The sequence below is a fragment of the Papilio polytes genome, unplaced genomic scaffold (genome assembly GCF_000836215.1).
Source record: "Papilio polytes unplaced genomic scaffold, Ppol_1.0 DF823399.1, whole genome shotgun sequence".
Lineage (NCBI taxonomy): Eukaryota > Metazoa > Arthropoda > Insecta > Lepidoptera > Papilionidae > Papilio > Papilio polytes.
This window is the reverse complement of record NW_013525805.1, coordinates 1634843-1657710: the sequence shown is the minus strand read 5'-3', so window position 1 is coordinate 1657710 and position 22868 is coordinate 1634843. Positions and strand designations below refer to the sequence as shown.

Sequence of the window (22868 nt, the reverse complement as noted above, 5' to 3'; positions counted from 1 at the left end):
CGTAGTGTAGGGAAATACACGTAAGCACTATCCGCGTTGACTTCCACAATACTCAATGGTCTTGCGATTTATTTATAAGATTCGATGTTGATCGCGACTTCGCCCGCGTGATAGTAAAAAAATAAATAAAAAAAATTATAGCCAATGATACTCAGTGATAATGTAAATTCAATTTGTTGAATTATTTCAATACATACAAAAATACAAAACTTCAATACATACAAATATAAAAAAACACTTTATAATATTAGTATAGATAAAAGTAAAAATTCTTGATCCTTGATTACTACGCCATTAAATCTTAATCTAAAATATTTTGTTATTGACGTTTAAAGCAATGTTTAGTAACAGGTACTATGTGAATAGTAGTTAGTTGTGTGCAAATGGTTAAAGATCCGGAAGGGTTTGGTTAAATAAAATTAAAAAAATGATCAATCTATACTATTATAATAAAGCGTAAACACACACTTCTTATTTGCCTAAGATGTCATTAATTACAGCATATTTTTGAAATTTACTTCTTTTAATAAAAAACCCTACACTTACGTCGCGCTTACGGTTAAATATTTTCACGCCAATAAACTTAGAAGGTAAATATTTTGGATAAAAATCCTAATGTGGGAAAGAGACCATAAGTTGCTGCCAACATCAAGAAAGAAAGAGATTGCTAAGGTTTGTCATGTCATGTCATTTTGACATTTGCTATTGATAATTTGACAAATGTAAACAATGAAATAAAACATTCTTAATTACATGCGGATGAATCCGCACGGGAACAGCTAGTATTACATAGGGAAAGACTAAGAATAACATATATGCAACAGATGGAGAAGACGAGTGGGTGTCGTGGAGTATAAGGAAGTCAAGAAAATGGCACAAGACTGGAAATTGTATCGACAAGGACGAACATAGTTCTTAAGTAGATGAGAGAGAGAATTTGCTGATATTATGAAAAAAAATATCTGATGTTATGAAGATTATCGCTATTATTTTAATATTTCCACAACCACCGCTGTTTATAGATAACATTACAGAGCGAAAATTGACCGTTAAGTGATTTGTCGAATAGTAACGGAATTGTTGAGATGTTCGATTTTCAGACCAATCGGTATTCATAATGTCGACGGATCGCTTGTGGTTTTAACTGAGAAGGGTCCATAGAGCGTGACAATGAGCCCATTTCCACTTCAAATTTGAAGCAAACCGCACCAGCGTCAAACTAAACCGATGGCGCTTAAATATGAATTGCTATCGTTAAGTTATTTAATCTGTTAAATTTAATTTAATATTTGCCTATTGACACACTTCTCTTTGCAATCAAAGTCAAAGTAATGGCAAACCTAATGAGAGGTCGATCCAAAAAAATAAAAAAGCCAAATTACCATTCCCTATATAATGTTACTTAATTTGCAACTGATTACGTTTAACCACCAATCCTTTAAGTCGTTTAAGTTGAAGGGATTTATAACTCGTGTTTATTTATTACTTAATACTTATGAAATTGATAAATAGTATTTCATATCTGAGTTTAATCCAGTTTGAAACGTTGTTCCAATGTCGCAGTTACGGCTGTATACCCACGCTCGTGTCAGCTGGCGGCCCGATCGCCATTAACGTCTGTTACAAGACACGCCGCGATTTGTAGCGGAAGATACGATGTTACACATTGAAAATATATCGTAGATAATTTATTGTTTTAAAATCAACTGATAATCCAAGACTTGGGTCTCTGATTTAAAGTAAAATCTTAGTAATGTTATAAATGCGAAAGTTTAGGTAGATGGATGTTTGTTAGAGTTTGTAGCCTAAACGGTAAAACGGATATCGATGTAATTTGGCAAAGACGTAGAGAATAGACTGGAAAAACACATAGGCTACTCACTATTTTTTTTTTAATCTACGCGGACGGAGTCGCGGGCGAAAGCTAGTTCTATATAAGGCCCTTTAGTATCTTTTATTTAAATTATGTATTCTATTCAGATTATCAACAACACCGATGACATTTTCGTGACTCAGTATTTCCATCTATAGCATTAATGCATTATCCTATAAAATAATAGTAAAGATAGTTTATAACATATAAAACTGCGAATCATCGATATAACAACGTCTAATCTTTCTATAAATGATATCTTCATGTATCTCTATCACAAGTAATGTTCAATCCATAGTTTTGCAAATGATATAGTCTTAAGCGTATTTTCTACTTATTTATGCTCATATAAAGTCACCAGTGTCAGTGATAGGTTAGTATAATCTCACGGTGCCGCGTGAACCGCGAATAACGGGGCCGGCGACGGATCTCTTGGATTACTATAACCTCCTGACATAGTTACTTTAGATTCTGCGTCAAATTGATTCCGACCATACCTGGACTACCCTTAAGTACGCTTATCTTTAGCCTAGGAATTCTATCTTATGTGCTCACGTTTGAATTTCAAGATGATTTCTATATTTTTATTAACATAATGTGTAGGATTATTCAAGGAAATATTGAAATACAAATTTGTAGTTAATGTGCTTGAAAGAATGTTAGGTAAATCTGGATGAAACGACAACAATTTATTAAAAATCCTATATAGTTAACCTATTACATGTTGATTCTATGTTCTATGTATCTTCTTTAGGCATAATGTGCATCGACATCTTCGTGGCCTTCTACTCTCTCGGGTTAGGGTTTTACAAACATTAATTTTTGCTTAATCTTAACGGCCGGCTGCTTGCATGTCGACAACCCTACTCGAGAAATAAATCCACAATCCCCATGGTCGTAATAGAATTATATTTACTATTGGCAATAAACTTTTAATAATATGAACTACAGTTACTTATTCCGTTAATTGTAATTTTGTTGTTACAATCTCTATTAAACTTTTACACAAGTCTTATCAGACATCCGTTCTCATGGCTCTTAGACTGTAATTACTATAGCTATTAGATTATAGATTACTGAAATGAATGTAATGCAACGATTAAATTATATCGTCTTATTTACAAAACTGTATTAAAACTGCTTAAAGTAGTTACTACTGCAGTAAATAATCTTAGTCATAATATCATAAATGCGAAAGTTTAGATGGACGGAAGGATGTTTGTTAGAGTTTACTGCCTAAATGACTAAACGTATCTCGATGAAATTTGGCATAGATGACGAACATAAAGAAGAACGCATAGCCTAATATTTAAGTGTTTTTTAAAATCCGCACGGACGTAGTCACGGTCGCAAGCTAGTGTTAAGTATAAAAAATGAGACTAGAGTATATAAAAGACCTTACTTCATACGATAATTACTATAGTAAACTCTTCAAGAGACTAGAATAGATTATAGTGTTAGTCGTCAAGTAAAGTAGATTTAAATAAGTTCTAGGTAAACTTTAGTCGACTTGAAGTTACTCGCACCACTGATCGATGTCACATTAGTGTCATACGGTCGTTGGAGACTTCCTAACCACTTTTGTTGCGACGTAATACGCTACGGATAGTTGACTTCAATGTAAATGTACTGTGTTTTATCCCCATTGATATTATGCACAAATAGCTTTCGCCCGCGACTCTGTCCGCGTAGAATTAATTAAACAAAACTAAGTATGTGTTCTACTAGATTATGTTCTACCCATTCAGCAGTTTAAGCTACAAACTCTAACAAACATCCATCTGAACTTAAGCATTTATAATATTAGTTGGATAGTGAAGTTTTTTGTCATTTATTGCAACTGTGACGCAATTTTTTAACATCGAAACGTTGTGTGGGTGTTTCCTGTTAGACCTACCGATCGATCGACCCAATGTGATTATTTTCCCAATGGTCGATCGATCGGTGGGCTGTTCTGTCCAACGGGAAACACTAGTAAATGTCATATTCTTTTTTAACTAATTAGAATAATTTTATTTAAAAAGTTAAAAACATAGTGCACATACATTAAACAAATTATTATAGTACTTGATATTATGTATAATGCATTCTTAATCCGACCATCGGAATTCTTTCATTGACCAATTTTACTGCCCAACGGGAAAATAAGTTAGTCCAGCCTTTTTATTACGAAGTTTTCCGTCTTTTTACTCAGATACACTGTTATCTCAACACGGAACGGACACGTAGTCGTGTAAAAAGCTAAAACAGTAGTTTTTATTTCTATTAGATGCCGACTAGGTCACGGTTGATGGTTTTTATATCTTTTTAATTTATTTATCAGGCCCTTCGCTCCCGACACAATAACAATCCAAATAGCCCATCGACGATGTCATTGAATGCTTTATTGTACGGACTTTTCATCTAACGGTGAATTATCACATCACTTTATCAGATCGACCCTTCCGACGTAGAGTTGCATCTCAGAAGACATAACTTTTTTGTCGCTTGGTTCGAGATATGAGTAAAATGCATTTCGCCGTTCTCTCCATCTTAGAAACAGTGCATTTTACTGTTAAGTGCTCGTACGTTTACTGTGTCCTTGTTTTTTTTTACGGCGGCGTATTTATGTGTATCTAAGGACTTACGGCGTCTCGTTTTTTGTCGGGACACAAAATGACTTTGTAATTGTTATAATTTTTGTTTTTAAGAGTGAAATTCTTGTCTTTCTTGAAATCGCTCAAGATATATAGTATTTTAATGGGATAAGCAAACATATCACAAGCTGTTTACCTTATAACAAAATGTGTCATCAATAAACAATAATAATTTACTGCTTGTCTAAGTTTATGATAGAAGAAACCTTTAGAGTGTCAATGCTTCATAATCGAATAAATATTATAAAATGTTAATCATTTCATAAACTTGTTCTTGGACGTCAGGTCAGTGAGTTTCAGACCACCCAAAGTATCTGTACCTATAACTCTGCCAGATTAATACGTTACGATTAAGTCCCGCCAAGACTACGTATGGCTTTCTACATGCCATTCGTGATTTGATTTGCTGTACAGTAGTATTGTGTGCCGAAGGTGAGAGGTTTGTAGGGCGAGTGTCATAAATACGTGACTACCAGCTTTGCAACGAGCGTTTGTTTTACCTTTATACCGTGTGTAAGGACTGTGTTAGAAAGCATAATTCTAACATTTGTAGACTATTATGTCAGACTAAGCAACGGTCACGATGTAAAATCGGTTTTATATCGATTTGACTATTTTATAGGTAACTTTGAATTTGTCATTTTGTATGCAATTCTTGTTAAAGCACAATGCTTAATTGTATTGTACTAAAACTATATGTGAATCGGTTATTTGTAGACATTAATGCTTCGAGAAATAGATAAATTTTATTTTATTTTTCACTGTGTAAATATATTTTTATAATTTGTTTTCGTTTTGAAATGCGACGTTTTTACTGTATTTTATTTGCTAAATGTAGTAATATTTTCTGCGAGAATAAACTAGTCAATAAACCGCACCCCAGCATTTAAGAATCCGTTTTCTATTTCCTGAATCAAGCGCGCAGGAAATAGAATATGGAAATGAATCTCTTAACCAAAACTCACTTATGGTTTACCCTGTTTCTGAATATTTTTAAACTTAAATTATAAATATACCGTTTTATAACAATAGCTGCTATAATATGTAGGGTACGAACCACGCATTTTCCAATAATCTTTTCTAAATGTAATAAAGTTAGTTTATTTAAATGCACTTTCTGCGACTAGTCGTATTAAAGGAGACAATGAGTTCAGTCAAAGAGCATTATCATTGTCTGATCTATTGAGAATCATAGAAATGTATGTTAGAGCAAATAGATCAATTTTACTGTCATGTCAAGTAAAGGTCAATACAGATTTCTAATCATCCCGTAAGTGACAATTAATGAAGTACGTCCGGTCATTACGCACGATGAATGCTTTTATTATTGTCGAACAAAGACGACCACTAGACTAGCTTTGTAACGACGCAACATCGATGACTTATTCAATTTCAACGGCTAGCCACAGAAGTGAATTCCTCTATCTCATTTAGTAAAATGAAAAGGCTGTTTCAACGCCGCCTACTGTATTCTTGGCGGCCGGTCTGTTCTGTTGCTTACAATACGCTATAAGATTATCAGACCGAGTGACGAGACTTCAATCATTTCTTCAACTTTCACCTATTACTTCGTTTTATATGCGGGAGTCGTGTAGTTACGTAATTTAAATTAAATGTCGACATTTGACAAAGATTAGCACCTTAATAAATGCTGTAATTTTTAAGTGTCCCATTTATTGCTATTCATTTGCAAAAGTAATTTTAAAATAAAGATTTTAATATAACCTCAAATTTTGTTGTTAACAGTGTGTTTCCACGGTTTAGACGCTTGCAGAAAAAGATAATCTTTTGTCATTTAAAGAATATAGTTTGTTGTGTAGTTGCGGAAACCGAGAATCGCGTAACTGGAATTACTTGACGCATAACCTTAGTCTTAGAGATAAGTTAACTCCTCCTAAATAATTTATTTTAATGAGATGTTTATTAGTTCCGTACGTTGGTAGGCACGTGCAATGGCACGCGAATATCGTTCGCTAAATGGCCGATTCGCATTCGTGCACGTCCGGCTAGCGGGCAAGCTTTGCATTCATTCCGTGCTGCCACGAATGAGGCACGACCTACGTTAGCCGGGGAAAATTGTCCCACAAGTGATACGTGCCCGATACATGTAGGTAACTTTCGTCGCCCCATGATTGCCGACCGCAAAGTAAACAAGAACCCGCCGGTCGCGTTACCGAGCTTCTGATTGTGAAGAGATCGGATAATATTGTCGGTATGCAATAACGTTAATTTGCGGCAGAAAGATAACATCGATTCCCGTCTGTTTGTGCTCTTTGGATTTAATATCGCATCCTTATCCATTATTATTCAAAGCTGAGCGTGAACCAAATCCGGTCAGCATTGCAATGCTCATTACAATTTTTTTTTAATTACTTTATATCATGTTTGTTTTTGTTGTTTCTGATTATGTTGTAGTGTTGTTAAGGATTGAATGTTTTTTTTTTTATTTCATTAAACCAGAGAAGTACGTACAGACAAGAGATCATTCAAAGCAGGTTCTTCTTTAACGTAGAGACTTCTTCATCCTTTGTACTCTGAATTAGGGAGTAACAAATTGGAATCAAACCCGAAAATCGCTTGATGACAAAACCTCATAAATTTTTATCTTAAAATACAGATAACCATTTTTTTACAGTAACAGTGTTTCAGCATCGAATAAAATTTAGAACAGTTACTTTAGTATTCCATGGAAAAACAATTCTGTAATGGTTGTAAATTAATTAATCAATTTAGAAAAAATTCTCACGACTGCAGCATGATAGGGTTCAAATGAATAGAGCAGTTCAACCGTTGATATCCGTCAACTCTATTGTCTCTAGTACTATGATTACATGACTATTTTATCATCTAGGTCGGTATGAAATTGTATGTAATCAATTAAAAAATTAATATAAAATATTCCAATTTGAATATTACTTTTCGCAGCAGTTAATGAGTAGTAATTTAAAAGGATAACTCTCTCAGAGATTAACCACACACCTTTTACATAATGCTAAGTTTCTGACACTTATTTTGTCATTACCTAATAATGTAATAGTTAACGTTGACCTACGTTTCAAAGGAGTAAAACTCAAGTTACATAGTTCGGAAACGCATTTCGTGAATTTATCGAACTAAAAACAAGAATGATTAAACGTAGCTGGGAAACCGACCAAAAATAAATTAACGTTAAGGCATTTCAGCTTTTGCTTTGTATTTTCCAAATTTTACCCGAATTCGTTCGAGTGTGAATGTGTTCGAATTTTGTGGTTGGTTTTTTGTTTTGTTTTTATATTCTTTCGTATTAATGTTCTTTATTTAAATTAACATTGAGTTCTGCAAATTATTAAGGACACAATCAAAGGAATTTTCATATACAAATACTGAATGTAGTTTTGAAAGTTACCGTCTATATCAACAAGTACAGTTAGATGCATTCCCGATTAGGTATCAACTCGCAAGCTACTTTTACTTAGCTCGCAATCTTACGACATTACTTAGAATTAAAAGTAAACAACATTTTTACTACGTAATCCTTTAGAACTTTTACTTTCTAATCAATTTTCAATTTATTTGTTTCATACAATTAAACAACAAGTTTATCTGTAATTGAAAAATGTATTTAACGAATTGTATTTAATCAAATCGATCTCACTTCGAGATCTATTTGCTCTTATTTGTGACTAACCGTGGGTTTTTATTGTCAAAACAATTAAACAAAAACAGTTTGTTGTCCCTCGCAGTCTCTTGGAATAAACTGCGATAGTATATTTTTATGCAAGTTGATCGTAGTGGAAGCCTACTGTAGAGTCTTCGCTCAGAGCAAAGTGGAATTGGCTATGGAAAGGGAAAAAAGTGCATACCGCTATCTGACACACTCATTAGACGCATTTCTGTTTACTGATGCGCGACGGTTTAATCAAAACGAATCAACAAGCAAATTTAGATGACTCCGACGTAAATTATCGTTATTCATGAATTCTTCAATTTGCAGATTGCCTTTTATGTTTTTTAAAATTACTTAGTAATACATTGTCTATTAATTTCAAATCTTTTACGGGTTATGTTAGACTATCTTATGCTTACGACTTCGTCTGTGTGAAAAAAAATACTAAAAAATGGTCATACAGAGCCTATGTTACTTACAGATAAATTACTTATCTAACGGTGACACAATTTCAAAATCACACCAGTAGTTTTTGAGTTATTTCCATGCCTACAAAAATACAAATCTTCCTCTTTATAATATTAATACAGATAATTTTACCTTATTTGTTTCGTCAACAAACTTATTCATGTTTGTGTGTGTTGAAAAAATATCACTGAAGTATTGTAAATGATATAAAAGGGCTTAACCGTCAAGCAATAGTTCGACTCAAACCAATAACCAGAATTCATATACAAAAAAATATCAAGCTCCGTAAATAAGATTTTCCATGAAAATACTCAAAGCCGACTGTAACAAACATTACATATTTATTTCGATAAAACTTTTGGCGCAATATTTACACTCCATTTTTTTTATTTACATATATGAAATGTCCTTTTCATTACGTCTCATTTATTGGAAAATTTAATGAAAAGAAAATATTGATCATTTGGTTCCGATATTCTGAAAAACTGGTGATCCGATATAAAATGCTCACTACAGAAACTTTTTATTGATGAGTACAATCCAGGCTGTATTTTACCTGTGCTTTTGTGTCGTACTAAACTGGAGTCGAGGTGTTTAAATTAAAAGTAACATCAATAATTAAAAATAATTTTTAATCCTGTTGAGGTTAAGTTATAAGTAACTTTAATATCTTATTATAATCCGGTCCATAAATAACATACGATACCTGTAAAATTGCTTTTATTGCAATCTATACTTCTGTACTATTATAATAAAGCGTAAACACACACTTCTTTGTTGCCTAAGATGTCAGCAATTACAGCATATTTTTAAATAATTCTTTTTTTTTTATAAAAATCCCTACACTTACGTCATACTCAAGGCTATATATTTTCACGCCATTAAACTTAGGGGCTACATATTTTGGATAAAAACACCAATGTGGGAAAGAGACCATAAGTTGCTGCCAACATCAAGAAAGAAAGATTGCTAAGGTTTGTAATATCATTTTGACATTTGCTATTGATAATTTGACAAATGTAAACAATAAAATAAAATTTTCATTATTTCATGAAATGTGGATGAAGTCGCACGGGAACAGCTAATATATTATAAAACTTCTTTTAGTACCTTAGAACCCTGAGAAATGTACGAATAATACATAGTATTTCCTACATTAACTTCCTTTTAATGCACATGAACAATTTTGATTGATAAATAGTTGTATGTCATTGACTAATGATATGTCGCACAAGAAACTCACCGAGCCTGCATATTACGGTAGATGACATAAACTTAGTTATTTACAATGTTATAAGGCGGCGCGAGTACTTATTACAACCGGCCCCGACTCTTCCTAGCCGACGCCAGTACAACTGTTCTTATAACCGACTGATAATCTAACAGTTTCTTTAACCCTATATTTTTATTAAAGATTTCTATAGTAATTTATGTAAATGTGAAAGAAATGCTTCCCGATAAATATGGGAATCTTTTAGATACCCAAAATTAGTAAACATTTTCCCTTATGGAGATTTTTAATTACAAATCATTTGTTCGGGGAAGCGCAAATTGAAGTAAAAAGACACGTTTAGTAGAAGCTTTATCCCAAATAGTTGTCATTACAGGCCTTTTTTGATTATTTTAAAGTTTGTATAAAATGATCCAAATCTTTGAGTAAATAAAAATTCTTGCACGTGCGAATTCCTACACTGTGTGAAATCGCGCGTCGCCGATCGAAATGTTTCCGGGTTTCTCTTTATCAAACACAAATCTTAGCGAACAATATGTGCGTCTCAATCTTTTACCACAACGACGCTAATCTTGTAACGCACGTACGAGTAAATGATTAGTATCTGTCCAGAGTACCCTACTTTAGGTATCTAAGTAGATCTCCTCGTTTATTTTAGTGTTTTGTTGTTGGCTGCGTGATCCAACGGTCAGTGCCCTTGCCTGCTCAGTCGTGAGTTCGGGATTCGAATTGCAGATAAGATTATTCGAGTATTAGAACGATTTTTGATTTTTACGATGACCAATTGTGGTTGAAGAGTATTGTTTTCTTTTTATTTACTTAGACAATGATTCAATACCAGGACGTTCACCTGATGGGAGAAATAAAAACGTGCAATTTTACATTAACAGAATAATAGCATATGTCACATGTATTTTAGTATGTTAATAAGTAAATCGTAATATCATTTTATATGTTGGAAAAGTAACATAGATTAATTTTCATAATTTCCAAATATTTTAATTTGAAACTGGGATTAATTACTCAGTGGCAGAGTTCTATACTAAATGAATTGGCAAAACACGTGAGCGTTGGATTTTTTAAAATAAACCGGTTACCTAAATAGATTGGATAACATTTGTATCAATATCAAAATGTAAATTTGCACTTATTATTTATAAAAATGTCTGGTTTTCATATGTAGAAATTTTCGATATAACATTTAAATAAATTTTATTTTATTTCTCTGTGTAAATACATTTAATGTCGACGTTAATGATAAACGTTATTTATATCATGTTCAATATAAACAAGATTCGGAATGAATTTCACTGTTATTTTTTTATATCAGCTTTGCAGAGGTCAGGCTTACGGCAAACTTTCGCCCGAAGGCATTATTGTTTAGTATTACGCATGCACAAAGTTATTTGAACTATTACAGAATAACATCTAACAAAAATTTTATTATTTTAATAACTAACTAGCTTTGGGCCCGCGACTCCGTCCGCGTGGAATTAAAAAAAAAAGTAAATAGCCTATGTATTCTTCCACTATCCTCAAGATCTGTGGTAAATTTCATCGAGATAGAGAAGATCCATCCATAAACGGAATAAGTAGTATCCTATGTCCGCCTCTTGGCTCTAAGCTACTTCCTCACCAATTTTTAGCCGTTCTTGAGTTATAAATAGTGTAAATAACGCGACTTTCTTTTATATATATAGATTTAAGAGACATTGTGACCATTTTAAGTATCGATTGCAAAAACTTAAAACGACATAATTTTGTCTAAATAACAATGTGAATTTTTTTATTTCATGTTAGGACTTTTAGAAGCGATTTTTGTCTTGCTTTCTCAAGATATCCTATCTAAGTTACCCCTAGAACATCTAAGGGAACATTCAAACATTGGTTTTTATCTATATTTAAAAAGATAAGTTACAATGTTACATACAAAGCCCTCGCATTCTCAATTTTTAGCAAATCACTAGAGAGTCAGTAATAGGTTTAATATAATTTTAAAATATTCTATAACAATGGAATAAAATTTCTGATGACTAGTAAATTTTGATACGCCGCTAAATTAATGCTGAATATATTCCGTTCAAATAATAGTTATGATATGTTTGCTGTGTGCGCTATTGTTATTTAGTGGCTAAAACTACGATAATCTAAAATTGTGGCAGGTTTAATTTTCGAAATACATTTTGTATTAATTGATTTTAATTCGTTAGTAGAATCTGTTTTAATATTAATTTCGTTCGTTAAAGATTTAGTTTCAATAAACTAAAACCAAATCTTACTTCTTACTTATATTATAAATGCGAAAGTTTAGATGGATGGATATATGGATGTTCGTTAGCGTTTGTAGCCTAAACGGCTAAACGGATCTCCATGAAATTTGGCACAGGTTTAGAGCATAGTCAGGAAGAACACATAGACTTTTTATCCCGGGAATAGTTACGGTTCCCGTGGGATTCATTAATTTAGTTTTTTAATGTTTACTCGATCATTCTGCAACGGTTCAACATATCTTATTGAAACATGGGATAAGCTTCATCCCCGAGAAATGTCCTGTTCCCGAGGGATACGTAGCTTTTTGTAATTTATATAGTTCGTATGTTTTCTAATACCACGCGGACGAAGTCGTGGGCAACAGCTCGTATTACATAGGAATGTTAATTTTGTGACTCTTAAAATGCTACGAGATCTCTGATATAGCCAAGGAATACCTCAATTTTCTAATTAGTTTTGCTTTTTACCTAAGATTTATTTTGCTTATGTTTATATCTCTGATAGCCAACATAATCATTCTAAATTAGTGTATCATAAAGCTGTTTTTAAATATCTTAATTCAATCAAACGATAAATTTTAAGACATGACTATTGTCATAAACTTGTGAAAACATCCTTTTGCATTATGAGGCTTTTCTCTCATCCATGTTACGGTAAATTTTTACTTATTACAGTGTTTTGTAGAAACATTTACGAATGTCATTGTTGAAGAAGCTGTACGTTTTTTCACGTAAGTGACAAAAGTAATTAACCCACAACAAAACTTTCTAAAGTTATAAAAAGCAAGTAGACTCTCGTGATGCCCTAAACAGATAATATTTATCTCAACAATACAGAGAAAACATATTTTATTTATTTTCAAGTAGAATTTACAATGGTGAAAATACGCAATTCTAGATTTAAGATATAAATCTAGATTTTAATTACACAGAAAGTTGTTTATGTTTAAAAGTACCTGTAAAAAAAGATTATAAAAAATGCCATTTATTTAATTTTATGAATGTAATATTAATTTTGGATATTAATATTGAAATTATCTGACGTTTTCCGAGAATTAATTCTAAAGGGAAGTGGCGCGTCAGCTTTTCCGTACAGAGCGTTAAATCTAAACCCGTCGATGACTTGATAAAGTTACAGTTAAATCTGTTTACTTAATTATAATTTTATCATAATCACGTTCAACTTTCCACGAAACCGTTACGGTTGAGTTAACTTATCTATGTTATCTCCGGTTTTAACCCCATTGGTTTTGCAAGGGTTGCAATTAACTGGCGTTGACACTTATTCGAAATAAAATTTTAACAGTGGTAGAGCCCGCTTTAACATTTTCGCACCAATGGGCCGGCAGCCCGGTGTAATACCACGACCACACAGAAAACAGGCTTGAAGTGGAAGCAATTCCGCGTTTCGTCTGATCCGTGTGGTGCCGGAGGCCTAATTTTAGTCCTTTTCCCTTTCCACCCTTTTCTTATGAGGAAAGGATGGGAAGGAAAAGTGGATTGGACGGTGGAGTGGAGACGCATAGGATGGGGAAAAGTCCTCTTTATGTGCGCCTCCTCCTCCGTCAATTAATTGTAGGCAACGCATCTGCAATTGCGGGTGTTTATGGGTAGCGGTCGCTTTTCATTTCGGTGGATACAGGAGGCTTGCTCGTTTGCCAACTTATATTATAAAAAAAAACAACTTGGGATAAGAACTAAATTAAACGTTGCGCCCATCTTTTTAGAGTCGCAATTCTTATTATTTTGACCATAATTTTTGACAATAATTAACGAACTATTTTCATTGACGAAATTTTCGTAAATATTTTATATTCGCATCATATTTTAATTAATTCATGCAAATTAAATTAATATTCTGTTAACAATATCGCTCGCTACTGTCCCTTTGTGATGTCAGATATTTAGTTTAATGGACACATGCCGAGTAAGATAAATCGATTTTGTACACTTTCATCAGTAAATTAAGTTGTTGGTTACGCTTTCGTACTGGGCATTAGCAAACTATTTATGTGTTAATCGATACCCGATAGATTAATGTTATCGATTCCTTATCGAATAAATAAGAAATTATCCTACTGATATAGTTTTTTTTAAATTAAAGTTTGTATTTATATCCGTCTTGCTTTTTTTTAAATTGGCTAAGTTCACACGTATTTTAAAACTCGCTGTTCTCGTGCGGTTTCATCTGCATGTAATTATAAAAACTTTAATGTTTACATTTGTCAAATTCTCATTTGCAAATGTTAAAACTCAAATGCGCAAAAGACAACGAAGGCTTTTGTCATTGGATACCAATTACCGTACCATTGCAATTTTGCTTCCTTGATGTTGGCAGCTTGTAGTTTATGGTCCCTGTCCCATAAGGTTTTTTTTTCTAATTTATTTACCGCCTAAGTTTTATAGTGTAAGAAAAGCCTAAAGCGTGTCGTAAGTGTAGTGCTTTTTATTAAAGAAAAAGAAAGAGTTATTCAAAAACATGCTGTGATTGCAGACCTCCTACGCCAGGAAGTAGTGTGTGTTTACGCTTTATTATGTTAGAAAAGAAATATAGATTGAGGCACGGAATCGACCTTTGTATAAAATATGAAGTGAATCCAATGGTCTTAAAGTTTTCTCTTTTTAAAACACGTAGTGAAATATAACAAATTTATTGACTTGTTTGTATAGAAATTCAATTTTAGCAACCACATTCAAAAGAAAGTAAATATTTATACTACATTGATTTTTCGTCGACGAATCCTTTTATCGCATTTTAAACTACCACCAAATTGTTGTAACCGAAGCCGATGTAACTGTAATGAAATAAATAAGATTGTACTTTCGTTTTTATACTCGATTTATTTTTTTTAATTTAATGACATTTTGTATGAACAAAGAATGTCGGTCAAACATCAACCGACGTTACTCCTTTGAGAATACTTTCTCCGAAAGGGTTTCACTCCGCATTTCACAGTAGCGTTCACTGCACTTGCTTTTTATCTCACTTTTTAAGTTAATATGGTCACACCGCATTTAAGAGTAAAATACAGGGCGTGTTTATACTAGCGAGTACAACAAAATGATTAAGTTGGTTATATTATAAACTGCTTTCGTTTCCTATAGGAATTAAAAACGTAGTCCCTACAACATATGTTAACCCTTTGACATTTGTATCCAAAAAATTAACGCAACATAAAATTTTTGTAATTACTTTTTTAATCAATTGTGTCTACATTGTTTGTCCATACAAATGCCATGCGCGTACATAGTCCCTTCCTCTTGAGCGTGAAAAGTAAGTCAGTTTTATAAAATGTAACAGTTATAAAATTATAATAAACGTTCTTTTGACCAAATACAAGTGTTTCCATAGCAATTCACTTCTACTGCAAACACATATTCTGCGAACAAAATATCAGGAAATAAAGACGTCACTAGGTCTGTATTACACGGCCTGATTTAATAAAATCCAATTAACTAAGACAAGGATACTACCGTTAATGCAACGGAGAGGCGTTACGTGATTCGGAACGTAACTGTGAGACCAGACGGCGTTAATCATTTCTTTTTTATTTGTAAAAACCGATCTATTTGGAATACCGTGTAATTTTGTAGCGTCAAATACAAATGTAGCGTCTTATTGCATTGAATTAATAAATAACTTGAAGCGCAAACGTTTAAAATTATGAATTACGCATTAAAGTAAATGTATTCTTCGCTACATTTATAAAAAGAGTTCCCTTTCTTTAGTTTGCCATCTTTTTCGTGTCTTATACTAATAGAGTTAAAACATTTTGTGCAACTTATTTTGCTGTGAAAACCAATGTTGAAACAATTTAATTTCGTATGTACAAACTTAATGACTTTAACAATTATTGCCCTGCTCTCCCTAGCAACATGCAAGAAGCTTTGGAACAACTACAGTCTCGAGGAACTTTGTGCATTTGCTGAGAAAATTGCTACGCACCGAAACCTGTTTAATGCATAGTCCATGTTTTTACCGAACCCACTCTCCTCATCTCGATGCAATTGAAAATAATTACATATGCCATTAATATTTTTTTTATTATCTTTTTAAAACACTCTCTTATGGACAACCATTTCATTAGCTCATCTATACAATTATGGGGTTGTGATGAGCGTGTTCCACGTTATGGATCGAATTGTATGGTTTAAATGACAAACAAACTGAATCTTGCTACTCGATATCCGGTATTAAGGAAATTAATTATTACGCACGATCTACTAGCTGTTTGAATTCAATCGAATATAATTGATTTTTTGGATTTCCATTCCTTTGTTAAATCATCTGCTATTGTGGCTTTAGTATTGACTTGCCATCATCATAATCAACTGGCCCTTGTCCCTTACGGAGGGTCGGCACAGTATGTGCTCTTACTTACATCTCTATGAGCCGTCATATCTGAATCTACTCCTTTCATAAGCATATCCTCTTTCACACAATACTTTCATACTTTCTTCGGTCTTCCTCTACCTTTGTAGCCACCCACATTTAATCTTAACACTTTAACATGGTGATGACTTTTTAGTTTACGACCCCATCGTCTCGATCTCCATTGACTTGCCATATTGTATTATGTATTTATATTGTCACCCTCGAGATTCGAACTCCTGCTCTTATATCTTTAGTTGAGTTTTTCTAATTCATCAAACAGGTCCACAACATTGTCATGATACAGGAAAACGTTTAAAATTGCGTATGCAATCATTTTAATTATACGAAGCTGTGTCCTGATCTAAAGGTGCACCGTTTAACTGAAGATCCAGTATCAAACGCGGAGTTGTAATTTTCACACGATCTTGCAAAATTAGTATATGCATGCAGAAAATGGCGATCGAAATGTTCCGGTGAAAGCCGGAGCCTACATTACTAATCGAAGACCAATTTTGAAAGAAAACAACCGAAAGGCGTAACTCTGATGCTCAATTAAACTCGAATTTTTTTAGACAAAGCTTCATTGAGATATTGAACAATGCGTTCGGTTCATACCTTACGTAATACGTAATTAAATAAAGTAACTACCAAGATAAATTTCACGAAAGTAACTCTCGCCATACAATTTACAATACTTTTTGTTACAATTGAATGTTTATCTGATATTGGATAAGCGAAAACCAATTTAATTCTATTATTTCATTCTCCAAAAAGTCTAAAGATTTCCATTAGATTTAATTTTGGACACCATCTAGTAGTTAACTGTTGCGTAAAATATATGAATGCTTCTATTCCAAAGCGGTTTAGTAACAGTTCCTTAGTCTATATTGTTACAGTACCTTCTGTTCAAGTTCTATTTCTGTTTGCGGCTATTTAACCTAGATATTTGGTTACCTTAGGTACTAATCCTCCTTTCTCTTCGAATCCGCAATACTGATACCACAAACTTTCTAACAATAATGCGTACTGATTAATTAAACTCGATTTATATCGATATTGCATCGAACGCTTTGCGAAAGTGTGAATTGTATTTATCATTTGCCTCAGTTCATGATACGGCTCATTTTGACTCCACGAATATATATTTGTTGAACGAATCGCAAATACACCATCGAATGATATTTGCCAATCGAGCTTATGAAATGCAGTGAATAAATTTTTATTATATCTCAGTTATTTAGAGATCTTTTAATTCCAATAGGCATCACAGATTTTAATGATTTGATTTTTTTAACGCCTAATAGAGCTTAAACTAAAGTTTGTATGTAAAATAACTATATATTCATAAGTACGAGGAAAACAAAATGATACATAATCAGTTAAACTTTTATATTAGTAAGAAAATCGATATGTCAGTCAATTTATCTGGTGTGTGGATATTCATGAAATAAAAGAGGCTAGCAAACATTTCTGTATTAAATGACTAATGCTGGGTTTCTGTATTTGTAAAGTTTTCACGTATTTTGTCATAATGACCTATGTTTCAATGGATATAAACTCAAGTGACGTAGTTCGTAAACGCATTTAATGAATTTATCCCACCAAAAACATTAACGAATAGTTAAACGTAGCTGAGAAACCGGGCATAAGTTGTATTATAAGGTTGTGGCGTATAAATATAAGTTAAGTAAGAATAATTAATGTAATCAATAATCGGTCGCAATTAACATGTCAGAAGCGATGCACATCAGACATCGATAAAGATATCAATCTATTAATAAATTGGTAACATCTGCTTGTGCTTCTTTTCTTCGATTACATTCCTCGGAATAATTATAAATTAACACATTCTACTAAAAATTATCCTAACTTATGAGTCCCTGCAGATATAACTCTTTTCGTCGTAAGATATAAATAGAAAACCTTGAAAATCATGCGAAAGGAAACACTTAATAATGCAAATGTTTCGATGGATGGATGTTTGTTTTTACATAAGTTCAAAACGATTTAAGTTCTACGAAATTTGGCAGATGTAGAATATAGTACCGAAACCTACATAAAGTACTTATTGATTTTGTTTTTAATTTCGCGAGGATAGAATCGCGGTCAAAAGCTAGTTAATTAATATTTCTTTACCATCGTCGTTTTTCTCTGATGCAACATGCAAATGAGTAACGGCTGCTGTCGTTCAATTTACACGATAATTGCTCGGTTTTTTGTTTGACTTTAGTTAATGGTGTTCATTGTTCCTTCGTTTTTGTATTATTAAGAAATAATAGAGTTTATGAGACATTCATACATTCCCTTTTGTTGTTTTAAACTTTACTTCTTCGTTACTTCCGTTACAGTTGTGCTATAAATTTTAAGTGCCTCTAAGTAGTGTTAAAATTTGGAATTATTGTTTTCATTGTGTTGCTGCTAACGATTGTTTTAGCAACTTACAACTTAAAAGATTTAAATAAAATACAGTATATAAACATTTACAAATTTATAAGCCTTTGGTAAGTGAATGCTGCAAAGAGTTTAATTATGTCTTCAGTTTACATAAAATTAATTTAGTATGGTGTACTCCATTTGTTATCATGTCTGAAATTATCATGAAAATGCTTTAGAAATAATAGAACACAATTTGTGGTTTATTTCTAATTTTATCTGCTATGGTGTTGATAATACTTATATTAAATAAATTTAATATGCTTAAAACCCAATTTGCAGTAAATAAATACACGTAAAGGTTAACTCCATGAAATTATTACAAACATTGAAATCTTCTACACAGAGCTTTTATTTTGTTCGAAGTAAAAGTAAAAAAAACGTTATAAGAGCTTTTATAACAATTTTAATCAGTGGTAAACTTTTTCCTCTGCGCCGCGGATTTGCACATTGCTTGAAAATTTGTAATTAAAATTTCCTTCACTCGGTATTACATTTTGATATCATTCGGTGTTACGAAATAATTTTGATAATTTTATTAAAAGTTGAGTATGAACGCCTACTTTTTAGGAAAATTCTTATTTACGTCTTTTTATGTAATAATTATAATCTTTTGCCTACAAAGCGTGCTAATTCGTTAATATACGATTAAAAATGTTACATACCTCTTTCTTGGTTTGTTCATTGATCTTAACGTGTGTTTGCGGCGGCTTGTCCCGTAGAGGCAAATATCCCTCGCGGCTGTCGGGCTCCTCCGCCAGCGTGCTGTCCACGATGGTAGTCGACTCTGTGCCTGTGCTAGCTGTTCCCGTTTCAGATCGGCTTTCAGTCGTACTAAATGTAGGCGTGACTTTAACATTCTCGGCGGTCGTGCCGGCCGTGTCAAATACCGCCACCGTTTCAGTGCTATCGCTGTCGGTGTTCAAAGTTGATTCTGTTTCCACCGTGTCCATAGCTGTGGTCCGAATCAGCGGACGAATGGTATAGTGTTTCGTCGGTCGAGCGGTGGTCGTCGTAACCACCATCTGGATGGGAGCTTGTGTCACGTTGTTCGACATGATAGGTGGGGTAGTCTTAGTTTCGGCGGGCGTTTCTATATCGATGGTTTTATGTGCGTTTTTCTTAGTTTTCAGCGATGCCGTTATGCGAGACGGTGATGTAGTTTTAGATTTGCTACCGGATTTACGACTGAGGGTAGTAGGATGTTCCTGATTCCCTGTCGTCAAAGTATCAGCGATTGTCGTATGAGTCATTTTGGGCGGCGAACGGTCTGCCGGGGGATCGAGGTTTGAATTCTTCGGTGTTCGGGAAGGTGGGAAAAAATAATCCATGACTGAGGGGGATCGATTACTGTTGCTGGGTAACCACGACCATGGGTTGAAATCTAGGATTCGGGGTCGCGATAGATCGTCGGCGGTGTCGGCGGCGACGGCGGCGAGGGCGGCGAGCGCGAGCGCGAGCACGGGCATCAGGGGGCGTGTCATGGCGCGGCGTGCGCGTGCGGCCGCGGCGACGATCCGAGTGGGACTACTCGAGCGCAGCGCCACTGCACCAGCTCACCACCGTTTACCACCGCTCGCCGCCACCATCCCGTCCTGCGGCTCTCGGCCCAGGCGCAAAGGAAAGTACCTTATTGATTACAAGGCACTGCGGCTAAGCCTCACTACTTTTCCCCGTGTATATGGAGGCGACGTTGTTTTCTTCATGCATCGTTAACTTATTTTGCATGCATAGCTATATGACATGTTTTTTTTTTTTATTAAGTGTCTCGTTAATGTCATTTGAGATTGTCAGTAAATTCGTCGATGTGGTATTACTTGTTTTTTTCATATTTATAGATTTGTCCTATATTTGTGCCGTCAGTGGTTCGCATTACCGCTATCCAATCAGCCGATCAAATTTTTCGAGCGTTAACTCTGATTCACGTTTGTCACCAGAAATTTATTAAGAAGCGCGCTATGATCCGCCGCAAACCGTGTAATATTCGTGGCCAGATTACTTCAACACGCTCTATTTGTAATCGATATTTACTAAACCTCTATAAAAAGCAGACGCTATGAACATTTCTATAGTGTTTGTTACGTTTGTTATTATTGTATGAAACCAATTCGCTAGGTGTATACCATAAAAATTTCTTAACTCCAAACTCGATACTTTTTCTCTGACCTAAATATTAAAACATTTATTGCTATAAAGAAAACAAGTTGTTTAAATCTATTTCTATTGTAAATTGTATTGATATCGTCCCTTTTATCGTATTTTGGTATTACCTACTATAGTTTTTATTTTGTTTATTTGCTAGGTCCAAGTACTACATTCATAAATTATGTGCAATATAATTTGTCATAGTGACGCTATCCACAGAAGTTTTAACAAGCATTATAAGTTGTATCGCTTGTTAAAAAGTGACCAATTTAAAGTTAGTATCTATGCAGTTTCTTTAAAAGGAATCAACTAGATTTGTTTTACGAAGAAATTCTTAATTCTTTAAAAACCGCAAATTATGTAATTGAAAATCATATACTAGTCAAATACCTGTCGTTATACTCCCATAGGATCGGAGTAACCGGTTCTCTTTCTCCATATTCTAGTGAAAACCAAATATTTAGACTGTTTACTTGAAAACATCTGCTAATCATTTTAATAAAAATACTGATAGATATAAACTTATTTCCCTATAGATTCATGCATCAACACAAATTGTATTTGTCAATTAATTTTCAAGTCACAGGTAGACATTTTATAGAAGTTGATGTACATTGTAAGCGTGTTCTCCATTCGTATCGGTATCATTTGCATAAGATGCAGAACTCACTTTCTAGATCGCGGATGTGAGGACTCGTTTAAATTCAACGTGAGACGCATTCCTCTCAGTAATTTGAAGAAATGCTACAGTTTTTTTGAATGAATTTGTTGTGAATCTAATTCTCTGTAGTATTCAAATGCTTAAATTTAAATACTTTAATAGGCTACTCATTACGGTATTTTAATAGTTGTCAACGGTGAAGCTTATTCAGCGCTACTCGTTTTATTATATAAAAGAATAAACTTTTTTTTACCAAAGTTACTAGTTGACTAATAAAGGTTGTTAAATGCCAAGCGAAATTACTGTAAATTTTCAGTAAAAGTAGCTAAATCATAGAAGATGACACATTCTAAGTGTAAAATAAACACATGAAATTATAATTTGATGTTTGTACTTACAATCATCATTACCAAGGCATATCAATATAATGATACGTACAAATTAGGAATATTATAGTGAATACAATTTTCCTAACTTTAATTCTGAAAAAATGTGTAATTTTGTTCTTTTCCGTACAAAAAAGAAAGTGACAAAGTACGTACGTATGCAGTACCGTAAGTTTGCATTTAAATGTTATGCAAAAATAATTGTTACTGTATAATATCGCTTATAATTTTCCTTCCGCGTGGATAACGACAGTATCCATTATTAAAACAACATTAGTAGAGCAAACTGATGCTTCACAGAAACCTTTAAACATAATACCTATACGTTCGTCGGAAATACTAAATGACAGAGAAATACTAAGCCCTGGTTTTTGTGAGTTTGTGCGGAAATTGTGCACGAACAGTACACTTTGTGTAGGAATAATTTATACGACTAACCTTTTATTGAGTTTTTATTTAACTATTGCAGTTTTATGATGATACTAGCTATCGCCTGCAACTAAAAGTGAGTAAGCCTATGTGTTCTTCCAGACTATCCTCTACATCTACACCAAATTTCATCGAAATCGGTTCAGCCTTTTAGGCTACAAACTCGTAACATCCATCCACCCATCCATCTAAACTTCCGCATTTATAATATGATAAGTACATACATAACTAATATATATGCTAGGTAATGAGCACAAAAAATATAAACTTTAACAGAATTGAAAAACGCCAAAGAATTAAGATTCCTCGTATTCA

The 22868-nt window shown here is 33.5% G+C and overlaps 2 protein-coding genes across 2 annotated transcripts in view; one reads left to right on the top strand and one right to left on the bottom strand.

Annotated features, from left to right (window-relative positions):
- The window catches only part of LOC106104843, a 35660-nt gene extending 15182 nt beyond the window's left edge, over positions 1 to 20478 (bottom strand). The window contains exon 1 of the mRNA XM_013285018.1: positions 19598 to 20478. Within this exon, the coding sequence (XP_013140472.1) occupies positions 19598 to 20416 (819 nt within the window). The 5' untranslated portion in view covers positions 20417 to 20478. The remainder of the gene's footprint in view (positions 1 to 19597) is intronic.
- LOC106104842 (elongation factor Tu GTP-binding domain-containing protein 1) overlaps positions 1 to 22868 on the top strand; it is a 65218-nt gene that overhangs the window by 20513 nt on the left and 21837 nt on the right. The gene's annotated exons all lie outside the window — the stretch shown is intronic.